Here is a 15,724-nt window from a genome sequence, read left to right on the forward strand (position 1 = left end):
TGCAAAAAAAAAGAAGGTATTTGCAAAGGTAGTTTTGTAAAGAGCAGTAGTGCAAAGGGTACTTGAGTGTTCACATTGACCAGGGGTGTGTCGGAGGGAGGGGGGGGGGGGTACAAACTAATTCTAATGCAAGTTTGTTCATGGGTATTTTCTACTTGGGTCAGTGCCTCAAGGAAAGTGACTCATTATTGTTCTCTCTTCCTCAGGAAAGTCATTAGTGCTACCTCTGTCAACAGCTTAAGCAAACAGCCTAAAGGCCACATTAACTGCAATAGCATTTTAAATGTTTGATTTCAATATCAATGGGTCACTGAGTTAAGTCACTTAACTTTCACTTGTTATACATTACAGTAGGCCTAGTCTGAGACAAGTCTGTCTTTCAGTTCCTAACACAGCAGTGAGTAAATGGAGATTTTTAAATCTCTGCTTAAAACACACCTGTTTTCCCTAGCCTTCCCCCCCACCTAGCTATCGGTCCCTGGCTTTTATTATTTCATAGTTTTTATTGTAAGTCCCTGGCTTTTATTGTCTTATTGTTTTATTGTTTTTAGTCCCTTTTCTTCTCTTTTAATTTTACCATATTTTGTATTACATTGTATTGTGTTTATTGTGCTTACTTATTTCCTGCATTATTTCCTATTTTTACTGTGAAGCACTTTGGCTCAGCATTGCTGTACGTAAATGTGCTATACAAATAAATTTGACTTGACTTGACTTGACTAAATACATACTGTAGTCGTGTCTCAGGCACTACCTTCCTGTTATGCAAGAACTTGACCAATGAGTGTGCAAGAGCTCCTCTCCTGACCGTGGCCACATGTGTACTCAACCAGGAAAGTACATACTTGGCTTCATGCCACCATGGTTACCATGAGGAAGTAGAATGCAATACAAAAAAGTTTTTCCTGTGTATGGGTAAGCCTTTGATAGGTTCATCAAGTATATATATATATAAAAAAAACTCCATACTCTCTGACTACTAGTCAGACACTAAAGAGACAATAGAGGGTAAAGTATGTTAGAAAAAAGTGTAAATATTCACACTATAATAATATAAGTGTCTCTTATGAAACGTATTCCAACTCTTTCCCACTAATTCGCCTCGTCACATCTGAGTCATAAGCATGGTATCTGAAACTGAACATCATTTGACACGTATTACCCTCACTGTGACCTCTCCTGAGTCGACCTCATTCATGATAGTGGTGACAACACTCCAGAACACTCCTGCACTCTGAGCTCAGCATGACTCGTAGTTAACTCATAGATATGAACAAGAATATTCCTCAGCACCATTCCTCATTACAATTCCATGCATTACAATAAGCCTGTCTTCCGGTTTCTACATCCACTAGCCTTCCCTGCCCAGGACAGTTTAGCGCAATAGAGCATCATCAGGCTTTCTACTCGGATGGGTTAAAATAGATGTGCTGAGTCAGAGCACTGGGATATCTCACAAGCCTGTTCAGAAGTCTATACAGTGCCTATAGAGAGTCATCATACCCCTGCCCCTTTCAGTTGTGTTATAGACTCAATTAAACATTTATTAAATAAGAAATGTCATCAATCCACACACAATAGCCTACTCCATAATGACAAAGTCAAAACAAGTTTTTAGAAATTTCTTCTCAATTCAAATTTTTTTTATTTAATCAATTTTAAATTAAGTCAATACCACAACAAAATGTGGAAAAAGTGAAGGAGTATGATGACTTTCTAGGCAATGTATATATCATGAGCAGAAATTCTGTGGACAGACTACATAGCATGTGTCTAATCTCACATGTACAAATGAATGAATGAATGAATGAATGAATGGTCTTTATTGTCATTAATACAGTACAGGTACCATACAACGACATTTAGGAGGGGGGGCTCCCCTGGTGCTTGGAAAAAGACTAAAAACAAGAGGGCCAAGGGTAAAATAAAAAAGGGAAAAGAGCTGGTTTACATAAATAAAGGCTATGTACACTATCTACTATACTATACTACTATACTATACAATAAAACACTGTGCTGTACTCTATGCAAATGATAAGAGAAGTATTACATCTATCTCTACATGTTGAAAACATATGTTCTTACTTATTTACTAGTTGCTAAACAGAGAAACAACCGGTAGAGGTCTACCATGAGTCATGACTGTACATTTTACAGTGTAAAACGTAGTTATCTCCTCCACTGCCCACATCATACCACACAGCCAGCCCGGGGTGGAGGATATCAACGCAGCCCTCTGCTGTTCTCTGATTGGCTCGAGCTCTCATCCGGGGTTCACCATTGGCTATCACCCGGGGTTCACGTCAGGCTGTATGCAAATCGACCCGATGTACCGGTTGGGAGCGCTGAGACACGGTAGTCAGTACAGCTGGACATGCTGATGGGAAGGGGGGCGTGCCGCACCATAATAAATCCGGTTCTTCATCCAGAACGACGTAGCAATGGCTTTGAATTGAAAAACATTTTTTTTTCGATATCATTTTCAAAACTTGTCTGTTCAATTCATCATCAACAGCATTTTTTTATGTTTCGGAGTTTTTGACTCTTTCAACGCTTTTCAATGAATTGTACAAGGTAAGCGTGTGCGCCGAAGAGTGAATGAAGGTAGTGCTCAATTTAAAAGTGCGCAATGGCTTAGAAGTAGAAGTCTGTTTTATTTAAATGGAAAGTTACCTACGTTTTTACAATGGCATACATATCACTGTTTTTTTTTTTTTTACACCGTTTGGTGGATATCCTACGTTTAATGTTTTAAGAATTCAGTGGGTACTTCTGATGCGAAGTTAGTTCTTCTAAAATGGTCCCTATGATTAAATAACACCCCTGGCCCTCTCATTACATACATTGGCATCCCTGTAACTACACACACTGCTAACACTTTTATTGGTTAACATGTTGTAAGATGTATTTAAGCATGACAAAACAATCATTAGATTTTTTTCAACAGTTTGCAACTGTTAACTATGAAGTTGATATTCAATATTATATTGAATATCAACTTCATAGTTCAGATTTCAAACTGAACTACAACTTCTCTTTTGGATAGTTTAAGACACCTGTGTGTCAGATTAGTTTTCATGACATTTAAATGTTATGTTAACATCCACATTGAGCAACACAGACAGAGCATGTTTATTTATGGGTACATTATGTTTGTTTATTATGAAAGTGTGGTTTGAGTATCCTATTCACTCACTTTTTCCTGAATAATTTCACCTAAAACCACTCTGACATTTGCTTTTCTCGGTGACAGGGTACTGCATATGTTACAGCACAGTTCAATGCCAGGTTCAATCATGCCAGTTGATATGGCCATGAGAATCTGTCTGGCACACTCCCCGCCCCTCCGCAACTTCCTCAGCTCATATGAGGACTGCCGATCGCGAAACCTGGTCAACCGCTACAAACCCCTGAGACCATGCATCAGCTCCAAGCAGGAGGTGGAAGCCACCAGCCTGGGATGGAAAAGCCCCAAGACCAAGGGAAAGAAGAGGGTGGTGTTCGCAGATTCAAAAGGCATGTCCCTAACGGCCATCCACGTCTTCAAGGAGTTCGAAGATGACCCGCTGTCTGACCTGCAGTTCGACCTGTCTGACCTGGAGAATGCGACTCTTGACCTGAAAATCTCCAAGGACAAAAGTTTGATTCTGGACTTTGCTCAGCCCGCCGGGGACTACCTGGACTTCAGGAACCGGCTCAAGAAGAACTTGGTGTGTCTGGAGAACTGCACCGTCCAGGAGAGATCACTTACAGGCACCGTGAAAGTAAGGAACGTAAGCTTTGAGAAATCGGTCTCCATCCGGATAACGTTTGACTCGTGGAAAACCCACACAGACGTTGACTGTAACTTCCTGAACAATGTGTACGGTTGCACGGATACCGACACTTTTGCTTTCGTCATCAACCTGCCAAGTTCTGTGTCCCCACACGAGCGTGTGGAGTTCTGCATATTGTTTGAAACCCATGATCAGACGTACTGGGACAACAATGACGGGATAAACTACAAGTTGATTAACGCAGATGGTGATGGTGATCCAACCAACAACCCTGTCATCCAGACCACCACACCAGAGTTCAAGAGAGAAGAGTTCAAGAGAGAAGGCAAGAGGCCGGAGATGGAGTTCGACCAGTTTGGGAGCCCGAGGACGTCCAGTGGATTCTTCCCTGAGTGGCAGAGCTGGGGCCGTATAGAGAACACTGCCCCATACTGGTGAGGTTGACACAAGGCCTTTGTGACGGAACCACCAGAAGCTTCATCAATATCAACAACTCCATCCACTTGAAGTACGAGAGATGAATGAAAACAGTGGGGTATATTGAACTGTGGGGTATATATGAGAGTGATGATGAGCCCCCTCGACAATAAAGATATTCACCATCTGAACTGTAAAGATATCCAAGATATGCGACTCATGCATGGACAGTTCAGTTCACTCTGGGGCCCCAGAATAGAGATGTCAACATTTGTTTTGTCACTTTTGTCCAAAAATGGAAAAGTCCGAAAGAATGGGGCTGTCTCTTCATGTTTGGTGTGTGAAAATACAGAATTCTACAACTAGCCCTACTGTTTTGGGCCCGTAAACACATGTCACTCAGTTTATCTCCCAAATCACAGTCCATGGCAAACCACACGAGCCATTGTGGCAAAATGGGATAGCCACAAAAATCGATTATGACTGAAAATACCTAGAAATAATGATGTCAGGTGGCAATGGGCATTCTACATATGGAGATGTCTAGACATGGTTTAGACTTTTGTTTTTTTTGTTTGTTGTGAACTAAAGCAGTTTATAGACTTGAAATGTGCTAAATCATGAATTGTTGTAACATAGATGCCTTCCTTTGTAATGCTATCTTCATTGTCAGTTTAGCTGTATGTAATACAATGCAACACCGATACACAGTGAGTAAGACTTTTTCAGAAGACAAAAGACAACTCTAGAGGTGGGAGCCTGCACTTTAGTGAATATTTTCGAAGGAGGATTAGCATTTTGTACATGAGAATCTGCTTTTAGCAAACGTATAGAAATAAAATGAGTTTTAACTTGTCCTATAATAGCCGGAACTGTACCCAGCTGTTAGGGGTAAGGTATTAAAGCCACCAGAATGTCAGTATAACAAATAAGTGATCAGAATGTTGCTATTGTTGACAGTTTCACAGCAGAAGAAGACTTTGCACTGCTTGAATACAATATGCCTTTTAAATGTCAGAATGGGGAATATGAAGTTGAAAGGGGGAATAACTTGGTACAACATGAAGTACTTCATATTGAAGTTGTCTCGAAATGTTGTGGTACCGTTTGATTGAAGACTTTCAGCAAAAAAAAAAGCAATACAGGTAAATATGCACAACACTGATGCCCCGTATACAGTATGATGGCTAGCAAATAATGGTGTAAATTAAACGCCTCCCTTTTTTTTTGCACAACGGTTTTCCCACGTCCATTGTATTTCTGTAAAGCCTTCACATGAAAACACATTCAATGTGCTCTTCCTAACCTTTTCTTCTAAATGTTTGCTGCTACTACTGTATACATAGGACGCTGTCTTCTCTCAATGTGTTTCATGGACCCATGGTATGTGAATCTTTCCCTTTGTGAAGTGGGGGCAGGGAGGGGGGGGGATGGGGTGAATGGAAGTGAGGCAGAAAAGCAGGGTAGGCTGGTGGAGATAGGAATCGACAGTCTCATTGCAATGCATGGAATGGAATGGAAGGGAATAAGGAATGGTATCAAACAAGTGTGTCTGATTATACCATTCCTCATTCAAACCCATGCATTACAATGACCCTGACCTCCACTTTCTACCACCACCAGCCTCCTCTGGCAGAGAGGATGTTTTTTATTAAGGAATGTATGAGTAAGTAAGGGAAGAAGTGTCAAAAGGGAATTTCATGGAAATTAAGTTGGGTTATGCCTTGGACTTAATGACAGATTGTGACAGTGCTGACAGGTGACAGTGTTTGCCAATGATGAACAATGTTAGCTACTTTGCTATCTGAAGTGTGACTTGTCACGTATACTAGGCTGAATGTAAAGGGCTGAGACACAAGCCGTGGTGTCTGACCTCCAGAATATTTTTTCTACTGCAAGGAAAGGTCTCTGTGTGAAGAATTGTTATCTGTTTTCTGTGTTCCTTTCAGAAATAAAGATCTAATGTTTATAGTGTATAAGACTCTTGGCTTTTTCTTTCGTTTGTTTGATCAATAAATGAATATCACATTACCAAAACACTATTAGCTAATTGTCCCAACATTCAGTGCATTATGACTGAAGCACAAATATACCATACTTAAGTATACAGTGCCTTCGGTACTGCCTTAAGTATTCAGACCCCTTCACTTTTTCCACATTGTGTTGTATTATAGGCTCAATTTAAAATTGATTAAAGCAAAACAAAATAATGCTAGCAATCCACACACAATACCCCAGAATGACAAAGCAGTAATGTATAAACATTTCATTTTCCCCCTCCCAAATTTCGTTGTTTGGTACCTGTACTATATCAATGACAATAAAGACCATTCATTCATTCATTCATTCAATACAGAAATACCTCATGTACTTATTCAGACCCTTTGCTCTGACACTTAAAATTAGCTAAAATGCAAACATGTTATTAACAAATCACTCAATAAGTTGAATTGAGCCCATCTTAATGCAACAATAATAGTTCATGTAATTTTGGAATTCATAGATTTGTTTTTTTGCATTGATTTGTCTGATTTGCATAGGAATCAATTACACGGTGTGGATCAGGTTGTCATTACAAACTGAGCAAATGGAGAGGAACAAAACTACTGGGGAGTCCTGGGGAGACTTACACAAAACTACAAAGTTGAATGGTGGAGAGAAAAAAGCACAGTCGACAGGACAACATTTCAGTCACTCTACAAAATTGGTCTATAACCAAGCGGCCAAAAAGAATAATCTATTAATGGAAAGTAATCTGTCTCATATCCAGAATTGTGTTTGCAACAATGAATTCAAGTGATACAGCAAAGAAAGTGGCTGGAAATGTTTCTTTTGTTTTACTAAAGCATTACATTTAATGCAAATCCAAACTGCAATGCAGTTTCCGCACCATCGCTCATGTGAAGAATAGTGGTAGCTGCATCAAGTTATGTTCGTCACTGGCAGGGACAGGGTAGTTTGGCAGATAAATTATTACATTTACTGAGTTGGTAGTGGCATCCTAATCTACACAATGTGTAATATTTCCAATGCAAATCGAGACCCTATAAAAACAAAGATATTAATTTAAAAATTACATTAACTATTATCCTTGCATTAAGATTGACTCAATTCAACTTATTGAGTGATTTGTTGATGACATTTTTGCATTGTAGCTAATTTCAAGAGTCTTGTAGCAAAGGTTCTGAATTTGTATGTACAGTACATGAGGTATTTCTGTATTGCGCTTTGTCATTCTGGGGTATTATGTGGATTGATGGCAAATTATTTTTAAAACCAGAGCATCACTAGAGTCAGACCTATGCTTCTATGCTACGTGTTCTCAGTTTTTCCTATGACTCAGGACACTCAGGAAGTGCTGAGAGTCTCACGGAAAGATATCAGCTGAGAGAAATCGTCTGTAACATTCCCTACTAGACGGGGCAGACGGCATACCCCATTAGGCTTGGTGACTTGCCAGACCAGTTGCTATAATTAGACACACATATAGAAGAGCAGATAACACACAAGGCTGTGCTGGGATATTCAAATGTCAGATCTGCCTGGTAACCTGCATTTACTGTGCTGGAGAGACATTTGCTGTTGTTTTTCTCAAGATGCAGTGACCTGAAGTAAGCGTGCATGCCATGTCTGACTGGGCATTTACTGCAGGCGAGCGTAGGAGAGAGAGAATTGTGGTGAGTCACAGAGCAACATGATAAGACCTCCCTCAAAGATATGCAGAGTTAGGCTCACTAAAAATAATTCATCTAAAATGGAAGTGGGGTCCACCTGAAAGCCACCATTGTATTGGAAAATCTCAAAGTGAAAATGTCTAAATAATCGTCTAAATAACCGGGGTTAGAAGGACTTAAAAAGTGCATTGGTATACAGTATATTGACTGGGGTTAAGGTATATGATTGATCATAGAAATTAGAGTGAAATATCCCTTCAATGACAGTAAACATATGGACATACAGTACATAACCACCATCTGAGATATGGACAGAGATTTATTGTCATGAATAAAACATTATGGTCCCTTCTACGGCCCAAATTCCCTCTACGGCCTCAAACAAGCCTATCAATGCTCTTATTCTTGATGCACCAGTGGAGGCAGGTAGAGGGAGAAATCAGAGGACAGGGTCATTGTAATGCATGGAACAGAACACACACGTGTTTGATACCATTCCTCATTCCATTCCATGCATTACAAAGACCCATCCTCAGATTTCTACCTCCACCAGCCTCCCCTGTGGTGGACCAGTGAGCTGTGTGTGTTTACACATTGTGTGTCATTGCTCATTGTGTGTACACGTTTTCAGAGGGGCTTCAGCATAGAGGAGACTAGCCCAATGCTTCTCTACATGCTTCACATTTCCAATGGTACTGAGATGGAAAATGATGGAACACAACATAGCCTCTGCTTGGGAACAGAGAAACTAAAAATACCCCTTTTCAGTTTTAGGGCAATTATCATAGACCACTGAACACAGAACAAAAAACTGCTGGGTTGCCTGGGTATCCTAAGGCTGCCGAAAAGCAGCTCTTCAAAAGAACTCCTACTCTGATCTCAGTCACATTGGCTAGATAATAGGCGTGCAATGTGAGGGTACACTAACTATAATCACCAATCCTATTACCGATGTGAGGTATTGATCAAACTACTGTGAATGGAAGAATGGTATGGCAAGAATGCTATACTGTGAATTATAATCTGCTATAATTGTAGATAAAATGTCAACTAGCTCATGATGATCTCCCATATGTTTGGGTAATCTGCATGTACATGTGGAAATATAACACATTAAGGGTATATCACTAAAACTAATGATTCTAAAAAGGAAGAGGATGGGGTCCAAAATAAAATGAAGTGTGACATTTAGAATATATGCAATGTTACAGTCAGAGCTAAGGAACCCAAGCGCAGGACACAGGGACAGGTATTTAAAAGAATCGGGTTTCAATGAGGGAATTGGGGGGAGGAATGGCAAACAGGTAAAAGTAGCAGGGCAGGCAGGCAGGTAGACAGGGCAGGGCAGGCAGGGTAGGCAGTCAGGGCAGGTAGAACAAGTAGCCAGGTAGGATAGGCAGACGGGCAGGAAGCCTGGCGGCCGGAAACTGGAAAGTGGTCCTGTAGCACAGAGAGAACGTGGTGAGACCTTTGATTGATTGATTGAAAACTTTATTAGAAGATTTGCAGAAGTAGGTACATGACAGTACATATTACATACAAGGTCAACTAACAGGATAAAAACCCAAGAAAGCCACTGGCTTATTTCAATTGGGGTCCTTGATTCTCAATTCATCTCAATTCATCGACCAATACATAAACACATAGAATCTAGCTAAGCGGGAGGGAGCGAGACTGACTTGTAATGACAACAAACGATCTGGCGATGACTGGATGGAAAGACAGGGTTTAAATACTGTAAGGCTGAGACTGAGCAGGTGGAGATGATGACGAGACTGATTGCTGGAGCCTGGGCCACGCCCACACACATGCACACACAGACTGACAGAGACAGACAGGAGGGAGAGAGAGATGTGGAAGTGGAGGGCATGACATGCAGTTCTTGGAACATCTATTATGCACAGCCCCCCTTAAAAGACCAGGTGTCTCGTGTGCGTTGGCCGGAATCTCACCACTTCACCAGACAAAAGGTCATAGCGTCAGAGGAGGCCACGTGAACAGGTCATAGCATCAGAGGAGGCCACGTGAACAGGTCATAGCGTCAGAGGAGGCCACGTGAACAGCCGGGGTCAGGGTTACTATCCAGTCACGCTACTACTCAACATGTCATATTATATTACTCGTACTCATTCACACCAACGTATCCCTGCCCTTTACTGCAGTCTGCCAAAGCTTCACCCTCGTCAGCCCAGAATGGCTGTTCTACTACGAGCCACACAGGGGAGGCTGGTGGACGTAAGAATCGGAGAACAGGCTCATTGAGCCTTTGGGTGTTCACTCAGGTTAGTCATCAGAATGATCAGTGACGTGACTTACCGTAGTTGGTGGGAAAGTCATGTTAACGTAGATGAGGATATAGCATTGTGACTCATCAAAAGCCAGTTTCCTTCCATTCACACGCTGCTGAGGTATTTCACACCCAGACAAACTGATGATTCATTGCTTGGAGAGACATTTGGGTCCAGTCCCCTTTAGCTGGATATGGAGCAGACCTGGCTTCAAATAGGGTTAAAAATCCTTTCAAATAGCTGTGCTTGATTGAGCTTTAGCTGTGCTTGATTGAGCTTGCTTGATGCAATAGAACCAATGAAATAGTTCCAAAGTGCAAACTTATTTGAGACTATAGGCAGGCTCAAGCAAGAAAAAAGTTAAAATACTACTTGAACAAGGTCTGATACCACCCATAGAGGATCTACAACAGGTACTCGGTGGTTTGGTTGGTAGAGCATGGAGCTAACAATGCTTAGGTTGACGGTTTGATTCCCACTGGGATCATACAAAAAAAATGTATGCGCTCACTCCAATGTAAGTCACTTTGAATAAAAGTGTCAGCTAAATGCCATATATTGGGGAAACCCAGCATTGGCACTGTGGCACAGCTGGGTTGCCAACAGCCAAGCCAAAGTAAAGAGATTTTCACAATAATCTTTGTCTTGGCCAAGGGGATGTTTCATCATTGTTTACTACTGCCACAACTTTGGACATTTTCCTGTTGCTCTTTTATAGTAAGATGTCATCTATTTGTTTGGGCAAGATATTTCAATCATGACTGATACAGTACATTTGACAGTATGTCAGTGCATGCACTGATAGTAGTGAATGCTGGTGGAGGTAAAAATCATAGGAAGGGCTCATTGTAATGCATGGAATGGAATGTGTGTTTGAAACCATTCGATATGGTATCAAACTGTATCAAACATGTGTGTTTGAAACCATTCGATATGTTATCAAACTGTATCAAACATGTGTGTTTGAAACCATTCAATATGGTATCAAACTGTATCAAACATGTGTGTTTGAAACCATTCCTCATTTCATTCCCTGCATTTCTGCCCCCACAAGCATAAGCTATGTGTTTCCCAAATAGTATGTTGTAGTGTATTCATTTCGGGGCATGGCATAAGGTTGCATGATGCAATGGAACCTTGTTTGCCCTTGTTCTTTGGACAGGTCAAAATCAATTTGTTGACCAGAATCTTTGCCACCTGCTATCCTATTTCTGGTTGAGGTCAGACGGGTCAAGGCAAATGATTCATCCATGACCATGAAGTTCATTCCAAGTTCATGGAACTTTGGAGATTATGCAAATGTGACAGTTTTAAAACAGAGCATTACCTTAGAAGAGTATGGCTTCCTGCTCTTTCAGTATTTCCCCTACAGTATACTTCAGCACATTCAAATATGTAAGCTTCATGTTTTAAGAATAAACCATTTCTCTAACTTATGAAAACATATCAAAAACATGTCTTCTTCTTACAAAATGTTATTCATCTCATTCGTGTTGTGTTGATACCACTGTCTGATGTGAAAGTGTTGTCAACATTATTGTCTAATCAGACAGGACACATTGGCAGACAAAGACATGATTAACATTCCTGCCATTATGTATTCATTATCAAACTTGCCACTGCAAAACATTCAGTGTAAACATCATATGAATTCTAATTTACAAAAATAGGTTCTATACTTACCCTAACCCTTTTTGTGTGTGGTTTGACTGGCTTGACATGACTGGCTTGATTTGAAGTGCATTAGAGGCTCATAAAGCAAATAAAGCATATAAAAGAATATGATTGCCTGGCACATAACATTGTTTGAACGAGAGACATTTATTCTTAGGTCAATGGAGGAAATATCACACCAGTCATGTTATCATTACTTGGTTTCAAAGCTTGTGGGATATTGAGGTAAGTCACAGAGAACCTAGCCTCCGACCTGGATTCTAGCACACACAATTATGATAAACCTCTTCTGTCTTTGAGGTGATAACATCTATTTGACAATGGATTGACCATATAACCACTGTTGGCTGGTTTGTACTGCAGGCCCCAACATCTCCAGGGTTCCTCTGTACTTCAGAGTAGAGGAACCTGAATGTGGAACTGACACTCTGTGCCAAGTCACATGCTGCCACAGGATCATGTTGCCCGCCTCCTCAAGCATTTCGTCCTGTCAGAATGTGATGAACTCCTAGGGGCAAGAGGTGAGGTGAAGGTTTGGCAGACTTTACTCTGAGTTTGCTGTACTGTCAGTTTATACCCCCATTGCCAACCAACAAAAAGTGTGAGCATGCGCAAATTGACACTATTTTTGGCACATGTTTCAACTGCCTAGCATGGCAGGGTAGTAATCTAAATGTCAAACATAAATTATACTAACCAGAGTTCTGGGCTACTGTACAGGACCTCAAAGCATGTTCCCCATGTTAACCCGAATGGGTATTTCCTGCTGAAAAGTTGACAAACAAGAGAAGAGGACCTTGTCAGAACATATTGTACTAAGCCTCTTCAACTCCCAGAGGAGAACACAGCATCTGTTTAGTCTAGTGGGAACCTGAAGTTTTGTATTCTCTTGAGGAAATAGAAAATAAATCAACACTGTGATGTTAACCATGCAGAAACAGAGGAAGAAAGAGAGACTTTGAGAAACAATGCAGTTGTACAGTATTGCCTAAAGGAAGGACTGAGAATGAGCAGCATTTGAATATAGCGTGACTGATCATCTGTGAAATCATTACGGATATCTATTGCCAAACCTTTCAAGTCAACAATAAGAGTGAGCCTTGATTTCACATTGACATGTCATATGCATTTATGTCAGCACACCCATTAAGCTCACAGGTGGAAAAAAAATGGGTGTGAGTGTCAGTCTGCTTAGTGCATATAGACAGAGACTGCCTTTAGGATGAGTTTATGCTGTGAGGCTCAATTTACTATGACAGTTTCTTATAGGCATGACTGGGTGTTCTAAAAGACACGTTCAACAACAGGCTCATTGAACAAGGAAATGCTGAGAAAAGTAGATACTTCCTGATGCCATAGATCTGGGCTGTCGCTGGCTGTAAGGAAGTCATTTGAGTTAACAAAATAAAGGTGTTTGGTAATACCTTGAGGTCTCGAGTGTAGGGGGAACTACAGTATTGTTTCTCAAACACCACGTCAATCCAAAACAAAACATCCCTTTCACTTCAGCCATTTTCAGTTTTTTGTTGTCGTTGATAGGTTTGATATTCATGGTTTATGGGCTGCTGTAAGCACTTACATTGTAACATCATAGAATTATCACGGTTATGACACTGTACTGTACTAACGTTGTAATAGGAAAAACGGTAGAGTGAAATGTCACAGAACATCCCCTCCACTTGCTTGGTCATTTTGTGTTTGTATTTTGATGGTCATGAGCACCTGATACATTATGAGATTAGTGTTCACTGGATATCGTCATTGTGACGTGCTTCAGAGCATTTGCTCTAAAGCCATATCTCAGTGGGTGGACCCCTGGCCGGAAGGATAGAGAAAGAGAGAGAGAGAGAGAGAGAGAGAGAGAGAGAGAGAGAGAGAGAGAGAGAGAGAGAGAGAGAGAGAGAGAGAGAGAGAGAGAGAGAGAAAAGTAACACAGACAGACAGAAAGAGAGAGAGAGAGAGAGAGAGAGAGAGAGAGAGAGAGAGAAAAGTAACACAGACAGACAGAAAGAGAGAGAGAGAGAGTGGGGCAGAGAAAGAGAGAGAGAGGGCGAGGGAGGGAGAGACCAGAGGGATTAAACCACTCTGGTGGGCTCTACTATTTAAACCCGCTTATCTCACTTGTCTCTGTCACGGTGGAGACTGCAAAGCCATGTGTTCGTTGCCTGAAGTCGTCACTGTCCGGTTTAATCAGAAATAGCAGAGTGACTGCTTACTATATAAATGCATACATTCAAAGCCACCTGTAAATACAGTAGTTGTATAGCATGATGGGCTTTAGAGATAGCAGCGTACCATTAGTTGACATAAGAGCATGTGACAACAGATATGTATGTACTGTAAGTCATCTTATATCACTCTTTGTAACAAGCTTCATAACACCTTATGCTGTTGCTCATAACTTTGACATAATACATCATTTAAAAAAATCCTTGATACCATTCCTTATTCCATTCCATGTATAACAAGGAGCCCGTCCGATTTCTACCACTGTAGTGTAGTGTGTAAATGTATTAATTCCTCAAAATGTATGTAGAGGTGAAAGCATTAACAGAATGTACTTACTGTATAGGTAGATAGATAGATAGATAGATAGATAGATAGATAGATAGATAGATAGATAGATAGAGAGATAGAGAGATAGATAGATAGAGAGATAGGGAGATAGATAGATAGATAGATAGATAGATAGAGAGATAGATAGATCTGCTCGTACATATGATGGGATCATTTAACCCTTCCTTTATAACCTTTATACTGTATATAAACTGTATGTTTGGGCTTGTCATCACAGAGTAAATCTCAAGGATTTACCTCATATGGACTATATCAGAGATGTACATTCACCAAGTGACAGAAGCTTCCTTCTGCAATTTACTTTGAGAATTAAGATGAGCCTGTTGCACAGTTCAAAAGTCAATTGTAATCCTCAGGTCATCATCTCAATAGGTAGCATTTCTAAGCCTGTTTCGATGAGTGTTCTGCTCATGATCATTTAAAATCATGATTTATACTGCGGACAAAGACCCTCAACAGTATACTGTGGATGTGGATTTACCTCAAAGACTTTTCAAATCCACCTACGGTTCCTCCAAGGTTACTCTTGCAACGAAGGGGTTATCCTAAGACAGTCACAGTGTTTTCATATTGTCAAGGTGTGTTCGGATGCTCTCCAGTCAGAGCCTAAAGCCCTGGCACAGAGAGGAAAAGGAATCTTATGCAAACAAGGGGAAATTGAAAAGCAACTTTTCAAAGACTATATTATTTCGTCCCAATATAACAGCACGCTCATCTCAAGCCTTGAGAAATCCTCCCTGGATTTTGAGGTTATGAAGATATCATGGCATAACAATCCTGCCCCAGCTGTTCACCCCTAAACCTGGAGGACCAGGATCTCTGCTAGTGAATGCCATTAAGAAACAGCATTCTTTATCCTCTCAAATACTTGACTTTATGACAGATTATTCATACCCTGAGGACAGGTCGTCAACTGCGAAAGCTGCTGTACAGTAGTGTAAGAAGCCATTGTACCTACTGTAAAAAAAAAAAAAAAAAGACTAAAAAGAGTGATATCTTGTCAGAGCTGATTCTCTAAACCTGTTACATTATCTTCTGTGAGCTTGTGTTTATGGTTGAGTCAGGTACAATGGTTCACTAGGCTCCAGGGGGCTGATGACCTGGCCAGCACACGTGCAGTGAGCAATTCTGTGTCTATGCAAGGTAACAGGTTGGTTAACGGGGCATTACACCACTTTTAAACTAATAATATCTCCAGCACCATACCGGTCTACTGTATGTGAAAACGTTTAAGTTTAATGTTATTAAAAGATAAGAAGAGAACATCTTAAAAAAACCATATGATCACATATGATGTCATTAGGGGTGATTAAAAACT

General features: G+C 40.6%; 2 protein-coding genes across 2 annotated transcripts in view; one reads left to right on the top strand and one right to left on the bottom strand.

Moving 5' to 3' along the window:
* Positions 1-12,732, bottom strand: part of rbp4 (retinol binding protein 4, plasma) — a 170,468-nt gene extending 157,736 nt beyond the window's left edge. Inside the window, exon 1 of the mRNA XM_080541518.1 lies at positions 12,728-12,732. The gene's annotated coding sequence lies outside the window, so the exon portion shown is untranslated. The remainder of the gene's footprint in view (positions 1-12,727) is intronic.
* Positions 2,395-5,572, top strand: ppp1r3cb (protein phosphatase 1, regulatory subunit 3Cb). Its single transcript, XM_080541739.1, has 2 exons — positions 2,395-2,574; positions 3,254-5,572. The coding sequence occupies exons 1-2, from the start codon at positions 2,561-2,563 to the stop codon at positions 4,212-4,214; spliced, it is 975 nt and encodes a 324-aa protein (XP_080397865.1). The 5' UTR covers positions 2,395-2,560; the 3' UTR covers positions 4,215-5,572.
* Positions 12,733-15,724: the final 2,992 nt, after the last annotated feature.

This window comes from Nansenia antarctica, assembly GCF_963989245.1.
Source record: "Nansenia antarctica genome assembly, chromosome: 11".
Classification (NCBI taxonomy): Eukaryota; Metazoa; Chordata; class Actinopteri; order Argentiniformes; family Microstomatidae; genus Nansenia; species Nansenia antarctica.